This window comes from Solanum lycopersicum, chromosome 10 (genome assembly GCF_036512215.1).
Source record: "Solanum lycopersicum chromosome 10, SLM_r2.1".
Lineage (NCBI taxonomy): Eukaryota > Viridiplantae > Streptophyta > Magnoliopsida > Solanales > Solanaceae > Solanum > Solanum lycopersicum.
In genome coordinates this window covers 19757871-19773413 of record NC_090809.1, presented here as the reverse complement: position 1 = coordinate 19773413, position 15543 = coordinate 19757871, and the positions used below count along the sequence as shown (strand labels likewise).

The 15543-nt window shown below is 34.7% G+C and overlaps 1 protein-coding gene across 1 annotated transcript; it reads left to right on the top strand.

The window, feature by feature from the left end:
* The first annotated feature begins 5439 nt into the window (after positions 1-5439).
* FKBP20-2 (peptidyl-prolyl cis-trans isomerase FKBP20-2, chloroplastic) lies at positions 5440-9448 on the top strand. The gene is made up of 7 exons (NM_001365941.1): positions 5440-5579; positions 6689-6779; positions 6840-7060; positions 7207-7316; positions 8231-8339; positions 8410-8486; positions 9109-9448. The coding sequence occupies exons 1-7, from the start codon at positions 5534-5536 to the stop codon at positions 9226-9228; spliced, it is 774 nt and encodes a 257-aa protein (NP_001352870.1). The 5' UTR covers positions 5440-5533; the 3' UTR covers positions 9229-9448.
* Positions 9449-15543: the final 6095 nt, after the last annotated feature.

Below are 15543 nucleotides of genomic sequence, written 5' to 3'. Positions count from 1 at the left end.
AGGTTATGTCATACTGTGTAATTTTAGTTTTATATTTAGTTTCTTTATTTTAGTAAATTGGATCAAAGTTTTAATATATTGGTTGGGTGATTTGAGCATGGATAATTTGTTAGGTACGGTTGGACATTGAAAAAGAGAAATGATAAAATATTTGGCATAAATAAAAGAATAGGGGGGATGGAAAAAAAAAATTTGTGAATAGTTTTAGGAAATTTTTATGTGAAATGGTTTTGTACATAGGTGGAGGGCAATTAGGAATTAGAATAAGTATATCCAGTGGCGTATTGGGATTTGAATGTTGTACTTTTTTTGTGGATGATTGGTGATTTGACTTAATTTCTTATTATATCACATTATGAGTTAAGTTTTGACTTATTGAAATAGGTAATTAAATATTAGATTTATCGTATCATATAAGTATCATTCCAATTATGATATTGGAAAAATATGAGATTTAACCTTAGACTTGAAACTTGGAAAATATGTATGTTGAAATGTTAGTTAGCATCAATAATTACAAACTTGATTATAAATTTGAGCGAATTTAGGTCTAGGCTAAACCTATAGTAATATTGATGCTGTTAGCTTTGAAATCTTATTGTGAATATATATTTGAATAGATTGCATTGGTTCGGAAGTTCAACGAAAAGGGAAGGCTCAAGTCCCAGAGTGATCATTCGATTGACTAAGGCAAGTTGATTTCTAAACTCTTGTTAAGCGTATGAAATTCGTGTATTTCCTTGTGTGGTGTTGAGAATGATTTGGAGACCTGTTCCTTATTTGTTGGTGTTGTATTCCTTGTTGCAAACTGTGCTTTGTTATCAAAATGGTTATCTCCTCATTTCTAATTCGAGCATGTCATTTGCATTGTATCTGAAACATGGTTGTGATAAGAGTTAAGTGATAAAAGGATGTACCATTTCGAGGGTCGTATCACGCGCCGTGATGGATATTATATTTCGAGGAACATATCGCGCACCGCGACGATTACTATTATCGAGGGTCGTGTCGTGCAATGCGACAGATGCGTGGACAGATTTGTCCCCCATGGGTCCCAGACTGAGAGACATCGAATGTGTGTCGTTAGGGAAGACATGCATCACTGTACTTGACATTGCATCTCATGGCATTACACATCTTGATTATTGATGAACTTGAACACGTATTTTGCTGATCTTATGAGTGTTCCTCTGTGAAACTTGTGTGTGTTGAATATTGAGTTATTATTGCGAATATGTAAACTGATAGAGTGTGGTTAATGAGTTGTGCGTTTGGTAAATTGTGAATTATTAGGATGTAGCGTGGAGGTTTAGATAGGGTGTAAGGAGTACCCGTATTTTTTTCACTTAACTTGTGTTTAGAGGTTGACTTGTTGGGTACCGCGTGCTTTGGTACTCACTCCTTGCTTCTACAAATTTTTATAGGTTACGATCCTGAATCTTCGTGATATTTCTCATTCTTTTCGTTTCCGAGACATCTTGTGGAGGATTGTGAGATAGTTGCTTGTCATCTCAGCGAACTTTTCTATTCCAGTTTATGATTTTATTTTTAGTTGAAAGACAACTTCATTTTATACTCGTATTTTATTTCAATTCTAAAATTTACATAAGAGTTTATGCACGTGACAACCTGATTTTGGGGATTGAATTAAGTCGACTTGTTTTCATAATAGAAATTATTGTTGGATTGTTGTTTATTTCTGCACTTTGTTAGCTATTGGGTCTTAGGCTAACTAGTCTTGGTGGTATAAGATGAGTGTCATCACACCCATTTTTGGATCGTGACATGGACAGTCAAGTTTCTATCATATGGAGGGAGGCTCAAGTTGATAAAAGTGCCCTAACTTCTATACAAGCCTTTTGGACACAGATATTTCTCATTCCTAAGAAAATCTTACAAACAGTTAAATCAATGTGTAAGAGATTTTTATGGAAAGGAGATGCACAAAGCATAGAAAAATTTGCATGAAACACAATATGTTGGCCCAAGATTGCTGGTGGACTCAATGTAACTGATGTGTATCTATGGAACAAAGTAGTCATACTTAAACATCTATGGAATCTTGCAAAAAAGAAGGATAAGTTATGGATTGTTTGGATTCATACGTTCTATATTAAAGGTAGGGGACCATTGGAAGTAATTGGGAATCAAGCTTCTTGGATGGTGAGGTAGATTACGCAAGCAGGTCATTTGATATCTGAGGTTGGACGGAACTTACAAATATATGGATGCAAAAGAGTTCACCATAAATGATATGTATAAGAAGCCGAGGGAGGAGATCACAAAGGTGCCTTGGAGAAGATTGACATGTAATAACAAAAGGAGTCCAAAATGGACATTCATACTGTACCTGACCATTCATAGGAAACTATACACCAAGAATCGGCTGGAAAAGTGGGGGATACAAACAAATAAAATATCTTCACTGTGTAAGCAAAGCTAGAAACACACCAGCATCTTTTCTTGTCGTGTGTTGTGGCTGCTAGGATATGGAGTAAACTCCTACAACGGTTATGCATTAACAGAAGCAATGCAGGGTGGAATGAAGAATTGGACTGGGCTATTTCACATGCTACAGGCAAAGCAATGCAAGATGAAGTATATAGAATGACCCTTTCAACATCAATATACTATGTATGACAAGAGAGGAATTACAAAATTTTTCAAAAGAGAGAAAGAACTACAGAGGCAATCACTAAGAACATTATTCAAAAAATACATTGTAAAAGCAATATGCAATCGAATTTGACTGTTTTCATTAGTTGATTCAATTGTTATACATAGATTAGTAGTCGAGTGGTAAGAATAGTAGAATGGGATCTAAAATTTGGGACTATGCCCATATCCAGAAGTCCAAAATTTTTTGTACATATTGATTATCTGGTAAATAAATATTACAGTTACCAAAAAAAGTAATATAATAATAAAAATAATAACAAAAAATAATAATAAAATTAAAATAAATAATAATAATAATAATAACAATAATAATAATATTAATTATAATAATGATAATAAATAAATAACAATGATAAAATAAAATAATAATAATAATATTAATAATAATAAAATAATAATAATAATAAAATAATAATAATAATAATAAAAATAAAAATGATAAATAATAATATTAATATTAATAATAATAAAATAAAAAAAACTAAGGGCAAAAAGTTAATATACTTGGTCAATATAAAATGACTTTTGAGTTGAAAAAAAAAAATACCCCTCACCTAACTTTTAGCTTTTAGTTTAAAATAAGTTAATTTTGACTTAAAATAAGTCACATTAATAATTGTCAAACACTCTAATAAGTTAACAACTGACTTTTAAGTCAGTTTGACCAGTTTTTAAGCCCATTGAAACATGCTCTCGTTCTCCCAATGACATATTTGTAGGAGTGGGGTGGGGTGAAGAGAGTTCTAAGAAAAAAAATTAATATGTTATTTTTATTTCAAAAAATGATAAATTATAAGAAAAACGAACAACTATGAAAGGTTGAAAAATGGATGGAATTCTTTTAACGAAGACCAGCAATAATGAAAATGAATGAAGAAGAAAGGAAAAGGCGTAGAAGAGGAGGAATTTAAGCAGTAAAACCCACCTGTTAAAAATATTTAAATTTATAAAAATGGGTTCAACATTTTAATCTTTGATTTTAGAAAATTATTATTTTTAGTTAAGAAATTAATTTGCATATAAGAGAAGCTATTTAAAAAGTGGGGCCTACTTGTTAAAATGGTTTAAATTAATGAAGATGGTTCAACATTTGAATTTTGATTTAAGAAAATGCAATTTTATAATGAATTAATTGATTATGTAATGAATTTTAAAAAATGTTTAAAGTGAATAAACAAACAAACAAATAAATATATTAATATTGTGCTTATATGGTTGTAATGTGGTGCTTACATGACTATGATGTGGCGGGTGAGACTAGTATTATACTCTCAGAGTGGTATTTAATTCACTCGAAAGTTATTCAGGGGGAGGGAGGTGCTTAAACGTCCGTAAAGTTTAAGTACTAAAGTAGGTTTTGCTGTCAAGTTCTGAATTTTTTTAGATATATTTTCTCTTAATTTTTCAATAAATATCTTGATACATAAAAGGAAAAATGTACAAGTACCCCCTCAACATATGTCCGAAATCCCAGAAATACGCTTATACTATGTTAAGGTCCTATTACCCTCATGAACTTATTTTATAAGTAATTTTCCACCCCTTTTCAGCCTACGTGACACTAGCTTAAAAAAATCAACCATCGTTGGGCCCACAAGATAGTGTCACGTAGGCCGAAAAGGGGTAAAAATTATTAATAAAATAAATTTAGGGGATAATAAGACCTTAGTATAGTATAAGTGTGTCTCTAAAATTTCGAACATAGGTTGAGAAGATACTTGTGCATTATCCCTATGTAAAATAAAGGGATAAGTTCTGTATTATGCTTTTGAGTTATCTAGCTTGTAATTATATTATTCCTTTTTCGAAACTAAAATTTTAAAATACTTTTATGCATTTTTTGTACTTAAATGACACATTTAGTTTAAGTAAATGTGATTACATATATGATACACATGGACACATATAAATATTTTTTTCTATTTTTCTTTATCTTCCATCTAAACTAAGTTGATATACATAATTTTTATCTTTTTCACCTTGTATTTAAATTATGCTTTTTAACTTTATTCATTGTTTTTTTTCTTCTCATTTATAATTGATTTTTATTCTTTTATTTTCTTTGTCTTTATTCTTTTCTTTTGATTTGATTTCAAATTTAATTTCAAATATCTTAAAATTAAAATAAGTTAATTTAAGACAAACATCAATAGAAGTGAAGAAAATTAACTAAAACATAAAGAGAAAACGTTAAATTTAAGGACACTTTTAAAAAAATATTATTATTTTAAAATAAAATATACTTATCTTTTTAAAAGAATAATTTAAAGCGAAGAGATAATGTTAATAAAAAGGAAAGGAGTAAAAAAAATTTAAAATAAAGAGGAAGATAAATATTTTACAAAGAAAAAAATAAAATATACATAAATCTTATTATTTTAACGTCAATTATCATGTGTATTGACGAATTGTAAATAACCAATTAAAAAAAAATTTCATTGTTCACACACTCTTCATGCGACATCATCATTCATGATGTATTTGTTTCATATTAAAAAAAATAAAATTAAGTTTCGATATGTCATGTATCAATAGAATTTCCGATATAATTTAGGAGATATTTATACCTTTAAAAACTATATACAGACATGGATTTGCATGTTTCAACAAAGCATGAGGCTGAAGGAAAGAAAAAATGAAATATGGAAGCAGAATGTTAATATGAAGATATGTTAGGGGTTTTATTGTTAATATCTAATAGTTGTATACGAATTGCAAAAGTGAAGAGAAGATAAAGTTGCTGTGTAGTAACATTTGTTTGTTTTGCCCAAATAAAGGACAGATCAGCCATTTTTCCATTGCAATTGAAATTGAGAAAGCTTCAATCTCCCTTTTGCATAGAAAGGACAAAATCATGCTTCTCAACTCTTCATTTCTTCTGTCCAACATTTCTCTTTCATGTAATTCCTCTTTTCGCTTTTCACACTTTTACATTACTTTTCCTTCATAAATTCTGTGTTTCTCCTCTTTGATAACTAGCTGTGCTATGACGAACAATGTGAATGCCCTTTTTCTTGTTTGATCTTCCTTTCTCCTTAATTATATGCTATATTATCCCCCTAGAATTCTCTGAAAATTCACATCCTAATTACTCGTTCACTTTTAAGTTGACACGAAAATAATAATTGATATAGTGAGTGTGCCATTTTATCTGTATTAATTATGAAGTTGATGAATTAAAAGTTTAACATTTTCAGGAAATTCTACCTTAAAGAGTAATTAATTGTATCATTTCTTGATTTGTCAATATGGATAAATAATTCGGGAGAGGGGAGCAACATTCAGTTCTAGCTACACCTATAGGTTTAGCTATATGAATTGGCTCCACTTGATATATTTTATTCAAATGTTCTTTATATCCTCGGAAAGCACGTGCCTCTTTGCCTTCATAAGAGAGGGCTAAAGTTGTGTATCCTCCCCAGACCTCACTTGTGGGAATACATTGGGTATGTTGGTGTTGTTGGAGAGCATGTGCAAGGCATTCGATATTGGGAGGATTCATCATAGTTAAGTAGTTTCATTTGTGTTGTTTAACTAACTATTCTCCTTTATCTAGGCTTTGGACTAGCAATATGAACTCATGTAGGACTATATGTTGACTTAGGAAACAATTTTCTCTAGGAAGTTGAGATTATTGTTTATTCTAATGGACTAGCATAATTCCTACCTTAAATTTTTAGCATCTTCTTAACCATGTCAAGTGATATGTGTATTACTTTCTGTTTTCAATATTTGATGTTTGACAAATAATTGAACTTGAGGTGAGGGTCCTTCGAAAACAACCTCTATTTCCACGAGGTAGTGATAAGGCATGCGTATGTACGATCTACCCTCCCCAGACCCCACTTGTGGGATTTCATTGGGTATGTTGTTGTTTCCATGTAGTTTTTGCCATGAGAATACAACATAGGGTCCTTTAAGCTACATTTGCCAGCCTTTGATAGGTTATGTTTATGGTTTGTCATGCATAAATCTCTTTATTAAACCAGTTGTTTCATTCTCAATTTAGATACTCTATCAGCTTGTCATACAACTCAATCTTTTCCCAGACAGAAGTCAACATTCCAGTGTTGCTTAGCTGCCACATTACAAGATAAAAGGTAACCTGACTTTTAACCACCATGTCAATCTTTTGTAGCTGATATACAGAATATTTTCAGGGTTAGGGAACTGAATGTAAATATATTGCATTATGAGGACAACATGAAGCGCAGATCTCTCCTGTTTTTTCTGATTACATCCGGCATATCTCCCGCTTTTCCAGCTTTTGGGAAAACAAAGAGCAAAAACCCGTATGATGAAAGACGCTTACTAGAGCAGAACAAACGGATCCAGAGAGAAAATAATGCCCCTGAAGAGTTCCCCAGTTTCATCAGAGAAGGTTTGTTTACCCATGAGGGACTGTGTGGGTGGAAAAAACCATGTGTAGTACCCAAGTTTAGGACATCAGTAGTTGGACATCCTTTTCCTTCTTTTGATACCACGATACGTTATAATGTGATAGTGACTCTTCAAATCCTTTTTCAGGTTTTACAGTTAAAGTAGTAACGCCTGAAAATTACGAAAAGCGTGATTCAGGTCTTATATTGCGGGATTTTTCTGTTGGTGAAGGTGATTGCCCAAAGGATGGTCAACAGGTTTTCTTTCATTCTTTGTTCCTGAAAAACGTGATTTACTATTATTAAATGGTCATTTATTATGAATATACATCCTATGGGAAAATACTTTACTGTTCGTCTTTCATGTTTACACATTTCTCTACCGGAGACTTGGAAACGATATGGTATATTCATGGTAAAAAAGAGCATTTCCTTTTCTGGTCATTTTTTATATGCTTTATGTTATTGTTTTGTTTGTATGTTATTGCACGCATAAGTTTCATTTGATCTTGTAGAAACTATCGTTGCACAGGTCATTGCATCTAGTACTGTAGTATTTTACCATTTTGGTTTGTAAGTAAGATGATCCTTGGTTGTCTGTATTAACATATCTTACTCTTCCGATAGTGGTTTTCTTCTGTGCAGTGTAGATTTATGCTAGACATACTTCAGTGATGGTGATAATTGTTAATTGTTTCTTTATGGATTTTTGAGTCTTAAAACAAAATGCCACTTACTCGATATAATTCAATATTAACTACCTGGGATCCTTACATAGTTATTGCTGAACTGAAAGCTTGGTAAGTCACTTTGATTTTTCACACCTGAGTTCTATGAAGTTGACTAAGGACAATCATTGTGAAATCTATTTTCCGTCACAGAAAGGGGACTCTTTTAAGTGTTATGCAGTTATTCTGATATATGTATGAATGCAAAAGAGCTCACTTAGGCTGGTTATACTGTTCCTAAGCTCAGTTGGGCTTAGTTCAACTTGGCACCTGGACTGCAATGATCGTTTTGTATCACTTTATTTTTCCTTTAAAAAAAGGACATCAGATTACAAATTAAAGAGAAAGCAAGGTTTAATTGCAATAAGAAATAATAAACAGATTACATGTTGCGGATTATTGGCATTTCTGTATTCATACACAAATTACTTTCACCATTGGCAGGTGACTTTCCACTATATTGGGTATAATGAGTCTGGACGTCGTATTGACAGCACATATGTTCAAGGTTCTCCTGCAAAGATTCGGATGGGCACTAAAGCATTGGTCCCAGGTGATCTGATGTTGTAACATCTTTACTTCTCAGAGAAAAATTTGTACTAAGCAGAAAAGTATGATTGCAGGTTTTGAGGAAGGAATTAGAGACATGAGACCTGGGGGCAAAAGGAGGATAATCATACCTCCAGAATTAGGACCTCCGGTAAGTGTCCTTAAATCTCCTATTCAGTTGGATTCTATTATAATTACTATCATCAAAAGTTGTTAGTTGTTATGGAATAAAATAAGCATCTAAACTGCAGTGTAGCCTGTTGCATTCTTCTGAAATCATTTATTTGATAAGAATCTATTTCTGATGCTGCTAACTGACAGAAGAAAACTTACATTTTTTTAATTCTGTAATATTAAGAAAACATACACCAATATGCATATTAATGGTTGCCCTGATGAATGAATTGGTGTAGTGTGGCTTGAGCTCTTAATGCGCATAATTATTAATGCTTAGCACATAGATTTTCTTCCATCCAAAAAGTAATGGTGTTAACTGAACACTGTTTTTTGCACGATTTTTTTCGAAGTTATGTACATAGATCAAGAAATGTTTAGTAAAACGTTAAAATTGCATGTAGGCGAAAGTCACAGTGAGGCATCCTTCCGACTTGACCAAAATATAGGTCGTCAACACCTTCAAAATCACATTTAGAGCCATACTTATGAAGTGTATTTCTCGAAACTAGGATGTAAATTAGTACTCTATTGTGTCTGGAAGATGCATAAGTAGAACTGCATGTTGATATTTTTGCAATGTCGTCCATGTCTCACAGGTTGGGCCTTCAACATTCTTTAGCTCAAAACAGTTCGAAGTATTTGATGTGGAATTGCTAGACGTCCAAGACTGCAAACGTAGGACAATAGGCTTCTACTCTGATGTTGTTTGCAATTGAACAATAAGCTCATGTTGTGAATATTTCAGTCACATCTTGTATCATTGCTATCAGGAGAAGATACTTTTTTTTTGTACAGCAACAGAAGCAGCAACACGAGACTAGTCTAGAGATCAGAAGGTAGTTATAGTTCTGAATCTTTTGATTTATGCTGAAAGTAATAGCAGACTATTTGATTTATGCTGAAAGTAATAGCAGACTATCCTACAGTTTGTAGACTAAAAGGATCTTCCGTCTTACCAATTCTTGGTGGAAGGTTGCGCATTTGTGTGGTAAAATGATGGAGGTGATTGTGAGTTGACGTAGACACCACCTTTTATAATGTAACGACCCGCTAGGTCGTTTTGAGAACTAGGACTAGTTTGACTCCTTTTGAAAATTTAAAGGGTATTTTTAAACTATTAGATAACTATGAGTACCCTATTGATGAAACTTTTATTAAATAAATAATAAGATAATAGGTTAGTGGGGTTTCACGGTTAATAGACTCTTACTTAGAAAAGGAAGAAAACAAGAGATCAGCGTGTAAAAAAAAATTGGTGGCGGCATCATATGAAGGGCGACCACTAAAGGTAAGAAATTTTGATAAGTTTTTCATTCATATGGGTTCACATGAAATCGTTCTGTATATGAGTATTGTTATTAAATTATTAGATGGGGAATGATGAATTGTTGGTTTCATGAGTGGTAATAGAAAATTGTTATTTTGTCATCTTGCTTTTACAGTTGAAGCATATGACATCCTTGTTATTAGTAAAACATAAAGTTACTGTTAATCTAGTAATGTGTATATAGTAAGGTCATGCCAAGTGTAGTAAAGATTTTCTTTAAGAAAAAAAAAAAGGAAGAAAAGATTAGAAATTGGAAAAGTTGCATAGCTGCAATGTTAGGGAAAGTAGTGGGATGCCAATGAGTTGGCAATCATATGCCAATGATTGGCAGTGATAATGATATTAAAAAAAAAAAGTGGACAATTTGCATAATGGTTTGAGGAAAAAGAATGGTCACGTTCCAAGGATCTGTAATGGTGGAAATTAGTTCTCATTTTATTTATCAAATTAAGATACTAAATTTTGATATATTGAGATAGGTAATTAATTATTAGGTGTATATTATATGATTTAATATTGAATTTTTAGGTTATTTGGAGAGATTACAGTTAAGTTCTTGGCTTGAAATTTGACAAATTGACATATAAATTATATCAAGATTTGGCGTTTGATTAGAGATATGAGTGAGTTTAGGGTCTATGATATACCTATAATAATTTGAATGTCCACAAACTCGCTTACTTATGAATATTGCATCATTGGTAGATCGTGAACATTTCAAAAATTAACGAAAAGGGAAGTAACTATCTTGAGGATTCGTGACACGAGCTCGACACTTGAGGTATGTTAAGACTTTTAGACTTGTTGAAGGACGTTTTCCTAATTAAAGATTAAAAAATAAAAATAGACAAATGGGTAAGGGCGAAAGATGGGGGTCTCGTATCAATGGTGTGACGGGCATTGGTACGAGTACCGGTGTTATAAAACGGAAAGTTACTACTATAGAATGTGGATTGTAATTTGAAAATTTCCAAAGCATATGTGCATTAGCTGATATATTATTGACTTGAAATTTCTGTGTGATTGTGTTTATTTATTACACTGTATAGTTGTGATAATTGAGTGATTGTGTATTATGTCGATATTGATTGAGTGAGATGCATCATCATCCTCTTATTTTTGAAATAATATTGTATACATGCATTGACATAAGATTGAGTATAAGATGGGCACGTGGAGATCGTCCGTGCTGGGATGGTAAGATGTTAAGATTGTAATTTTGGCCACGTGGAGACCGTCCGTTGATATACCGTGGTTTCACGGTATTACTAATACTTTTTCCTTAAGTTTAGTGTGTCCAAAACCTTTTTGTGCTAATTTTTTTTATAAGTTTCTCTTTGTTTTGCAGAAAATCTGTCCAAAGCTGAATGCGGAGATTTTGAGCGAAGAAATGCAGAAGAGACCACCTACGGAGCTTATGACGGTCCGTCGTGCTTGTGACGGTCCGTAGGTGGCAGCGTAGTGCAGCTGCTGAAGGAAGATGGGAAAGTCTGACCAAGTGTGGGATTACGAAGCTTGTGACGGTCCGTCGTGGCAATGACGGTCCGTCTTGCAGGTTCGTCGTGAAGTTTAGAGAAGTGATTCCAGTATCCAGATTCCAAGAGTTGAAGTGTTTTAGAATGAAGACCCTCGACGGACCTTTGTGCCTATGACGGTCCGTCATACATGCCGTCGAGGGAAATGAAGAGAGCAGTAGAAGAAATTGCACAAGTATGGGACGACGGAGTCCATGACGGTCTGTTGTGTCCACGACGGTCCGTCGCGAGGTCCGTCGACCCAGCCGCATTTTGGCAGATTTCCAGCAATTAGAATCCTTGTTTAATTAGGTTTTTGTTTTTTTATAAATAGTTCGAAAAACCTCGTTTTTGAGGTTGAACTCCGTATTGTTAGACTCTGTTAGGTTTGACATCATATTATCAGATCCTTTGTATTAATAATAGATTACTTGGAGATTTTGTGAGATTATTGATTACTTTGAGATTCGTGCAAGTGATTTTTGGATATTAATCAAGCAAACTTTTGGATTTTAATCTTTCTCATTGAAGTAAGTACATGAATTCTTATCTGCTATATTTGAATATTGTGTTTATGGCTATGAGTAACTAAACTCCATAACTAGGGTTGTGAGAACCATAGGCAAATAATGAGATAAACCCTAACTAAAATAACAATTCTAGAATAGTGTCTTGCATGTATTAATAATTCTTTTGCTTAGAAGTCCTTTTAACGGATGACCAACGTTAAAACTCGCCTTAATGCTACTTGCCGGACCAAGGAGGTAGATAATAGGAAAAGAATTGTTAACATAGATTTAGTGTATACTATCTAATAGACTAGTATTGATTGGTCCGAGGTAATAACTTAGTCAAATATCGAATACGATGCTTAATATGAGGTAAGGATAAGAGTTAGGATAGCAACACATGTAGCCTGACCAAGGTGCGGAGTGAGGTTTTCTAGATGTCGGACCAAGGATTTAGAAATACATAACTTATCACTTTGCATGCAAGATACTAGGAAAGAATTGTTATAGTTAGAATTATCAAGTTATGAACATGTGGGGAACACGTAAACCCTAGTTACCTTGATTAATTGATTAAAATCCAACTGTCAAAGCTGTTAAGTGTCTCTTTCAAGTTTGTTATTTATTTCCACTCATTTAGAAATACAACCCCCCCTTTTTTTTATGTTTTTACTTTTCAAGGAAGTCATTGACCAAGCAATAGTAATAACAAGTTGAAGTTAAGTCTAGACTATTTTCCTCGTAGGAACGATCCCAACCTCATTAGTTGGGTTATTTATTTGACACGACCGCTTTACTTCTTATTCGAGAAGTAAGTTTGAGCGTATCAAACTTTGGCGCCACTGCCGGGGATTATAGCTTTTAGATTAACTTGAACCTATTACTATAGTTTAGTTGATATTTTCTTGATTTTACTTTGTTTTATTGTTTTTGATTTCTTTTCAGAACTATCCTCCTTGTATGTCAAATACACGGAGAGGAAGAGAACCCTTATTTCCCTACGATCACGAGTTAGAGCGTACACTGCGCAATATGAATCGAAACTTGGGAATAAATGATGAGGATCTGAACCAGAACATCCCAGCTCCGGTTGATGTTCATGGTCAGATGTTACCCGATGCTCCGGGTGAACATCAACCGAGGGGACAAAATCCCGTTCCACGTCCCCAAGCATACTACAGAGGGTATGATAACATAGAAGACTCGGATGGTCCACTTGTCTTGCCCTCTCTACCCACAGGCCACACTTTTGTGGTATTTAGTAGCTTGATGCAAATGCTCACTGCTTGAGGTTTGTTTTCAGGGCTACCTTCTGAGGATCCACATGCCCATGTAGCTAAGGTAAGGGCAGTGTGTAAAAGTTGTGTAGGGCGGCTTGATTTGGATTTAGATGTAATAAGTCTCAAAGTGTTTCCTCTCTCACTGACGGGAGAGGCTGCTATATGGTTCACTGAGCTCCCATACAACTCAATCTTCACTTGGAACCAATTAAGAGATGTCTTTTTAGCACACTACTATCCGGTCTCCAAGAAACTAAACCACAAAGACAGAGTGAACAACTTTGTGGCACTACCAGGAGAGTCAGTTAGTAGTTCTTGGGATAGATTCACCTCATTCTTGAGAAGTGTCCCAAATCACCGTATAGATGATGAGTCACTGAAGGAATACTTCTATCGGGGACAGGATGATAACAATAAAGCGGTGTTGGACACTATAGCAGGTGGATCTTATGGGGAGTGTCCTTATGCTGAGATCGCTAAAAAATTAGAGAAAATCTCCCGGAATAACAAAGCTTGGAGTACTAGGAAGTCTGATACAGGGAAAAACACCTTCATAGTGCAGTCCATTCACAACCCAGCCACAGATGAGATTCGGGAAGAAATGGCTCAGATGAGAACTGATCTTGGGTTGATACTAAAACATGTCAAAGGGGGTGCAGAAAAGATAAATGCAGTCAACTACTTGGCTAAACCACAACCTCCTAATGATGAGTGCTATTATGTGGAGGACACTTATGTAGTAAATGAGCAGACGGGGGGTTTCCGACCAAGCACCCAAGGCTCAAATCAGGATAATTGGCGCCAAGGTCAAGGGAACCAAGGTTGGAACTATGGCAACTACAACTGTGAGGGTCATTATGTCCGAGATAAAAACTACAACCGCAACAATAACTTTAACAAGGGTAACTATGCTAATAGACACGATAGGAATGAGCCCTATGTCCCTCCTCAAAATCGTGAAGTTACTCCTAGGGATGGTGGAGATAGTATGGCGCGAGTTGAGGATATGTTGCACAAAATGATGAGGAGGTTCGACACTAGTGATGAACACATTAAAGAGTTGAGGTGTGATTTAGCTAGTATATGGCAAAAAGTTGATACACATGCAATTTCGATTAAACTGATCGAATTGCAAGTGACCCAATTATCTGCGACAGTGAACACACGGCAACCGGGCACTCTTCCTAGTAACACTGCCCAAAATCCAAAGAATAATGCACATTGTATGGCAATCACTACTCGGGGTGGTAGGCAAACCATTGACCCACCTATGCCATCTACTGAGGAAAATGTGAGAAAGGATAATGTGAGAAAGGATAATGATAATGTGGAAAAGGGTAGTGGTGAAGCAGAGGAAAGTAATGGAAAAGATGCAGAAGTACCTATCAAGGTAATTCCTATGCCTAGGCCACCACCACCCTTCCCTCAGAAATTCGTGAAAAAGACCGAGGATGGTAAATACCGGCGTTTCATAACAATGTTGAAGCAACTTTCTATCAATGTCCCTTTGGTAGAAGCTCTAGAACAAATGCCCGGTTATGCCAAATTTATTAAAGATCTGGTCACCAAGAAAAGATCAGTCACTTTCAAGGATGATGATAAACTGCAGCATTGTAGTGCTATTGCTACAAGATCCCTCGTACAAAAGAAAGAAGATCCTGGTGCGTTCACTATTCCTTGTACAGTTGGGTCATTACATTTTGCGAAAGCATTATGTGATCTGGGGGCAAACATAAATCTCATGCCCCTCTCGATTTAGAAGAAATTGGGTTTGAGGGATCCAAAACCCACTGCGATGCGGCTACTGATGGCTGATCGGACAGTGAATGTGCTAGTAAAAGTGGAGTCATTCATATTTCCGGCTGATTTTGTTATTCTTGATTGCGAGGTCGATTTTGAAGTGCCTATTATTCTTGGGAGGTCATTCCTTGCTACAGGTAGAGCATTAGTTGATATGGAGAAGGGACAGATGGCATTTCAGTTGAATAATGAAGAAGCGACCTTCAACATTTGTAGGACAATGAGGCAGAGTGAAGCTCCAATTTGTATCTGCCATATCCCACAAGGAAAAGATGAAGAAGGAGACTAAACAGAAAAATGCAAAACAAGAGTTTATGGTTGGGGATTTGGTGCTTGTAGACAGTTCTGGGGTGCCTTGTCTTCCGAGCAAGCTTAAGTCCAAATGGACTGGCCCTTACCTGATTACCCAAGTATTCCCTCATGGAGCAGTTGAGTTAAAAGCCAAGGAGGGAGTGCGGTTTAAGAGAAATAGAGATAGAATAAAACTCTATTTTAAGCATAAAGCATCGGAGAATGAAGTTATAGAGGCATACCATCTTGATGAAGTCTGAGTAATCAAGGGTCCCCAGTCGTGCAGCGACATTAAATCAGGCGCTTGTTG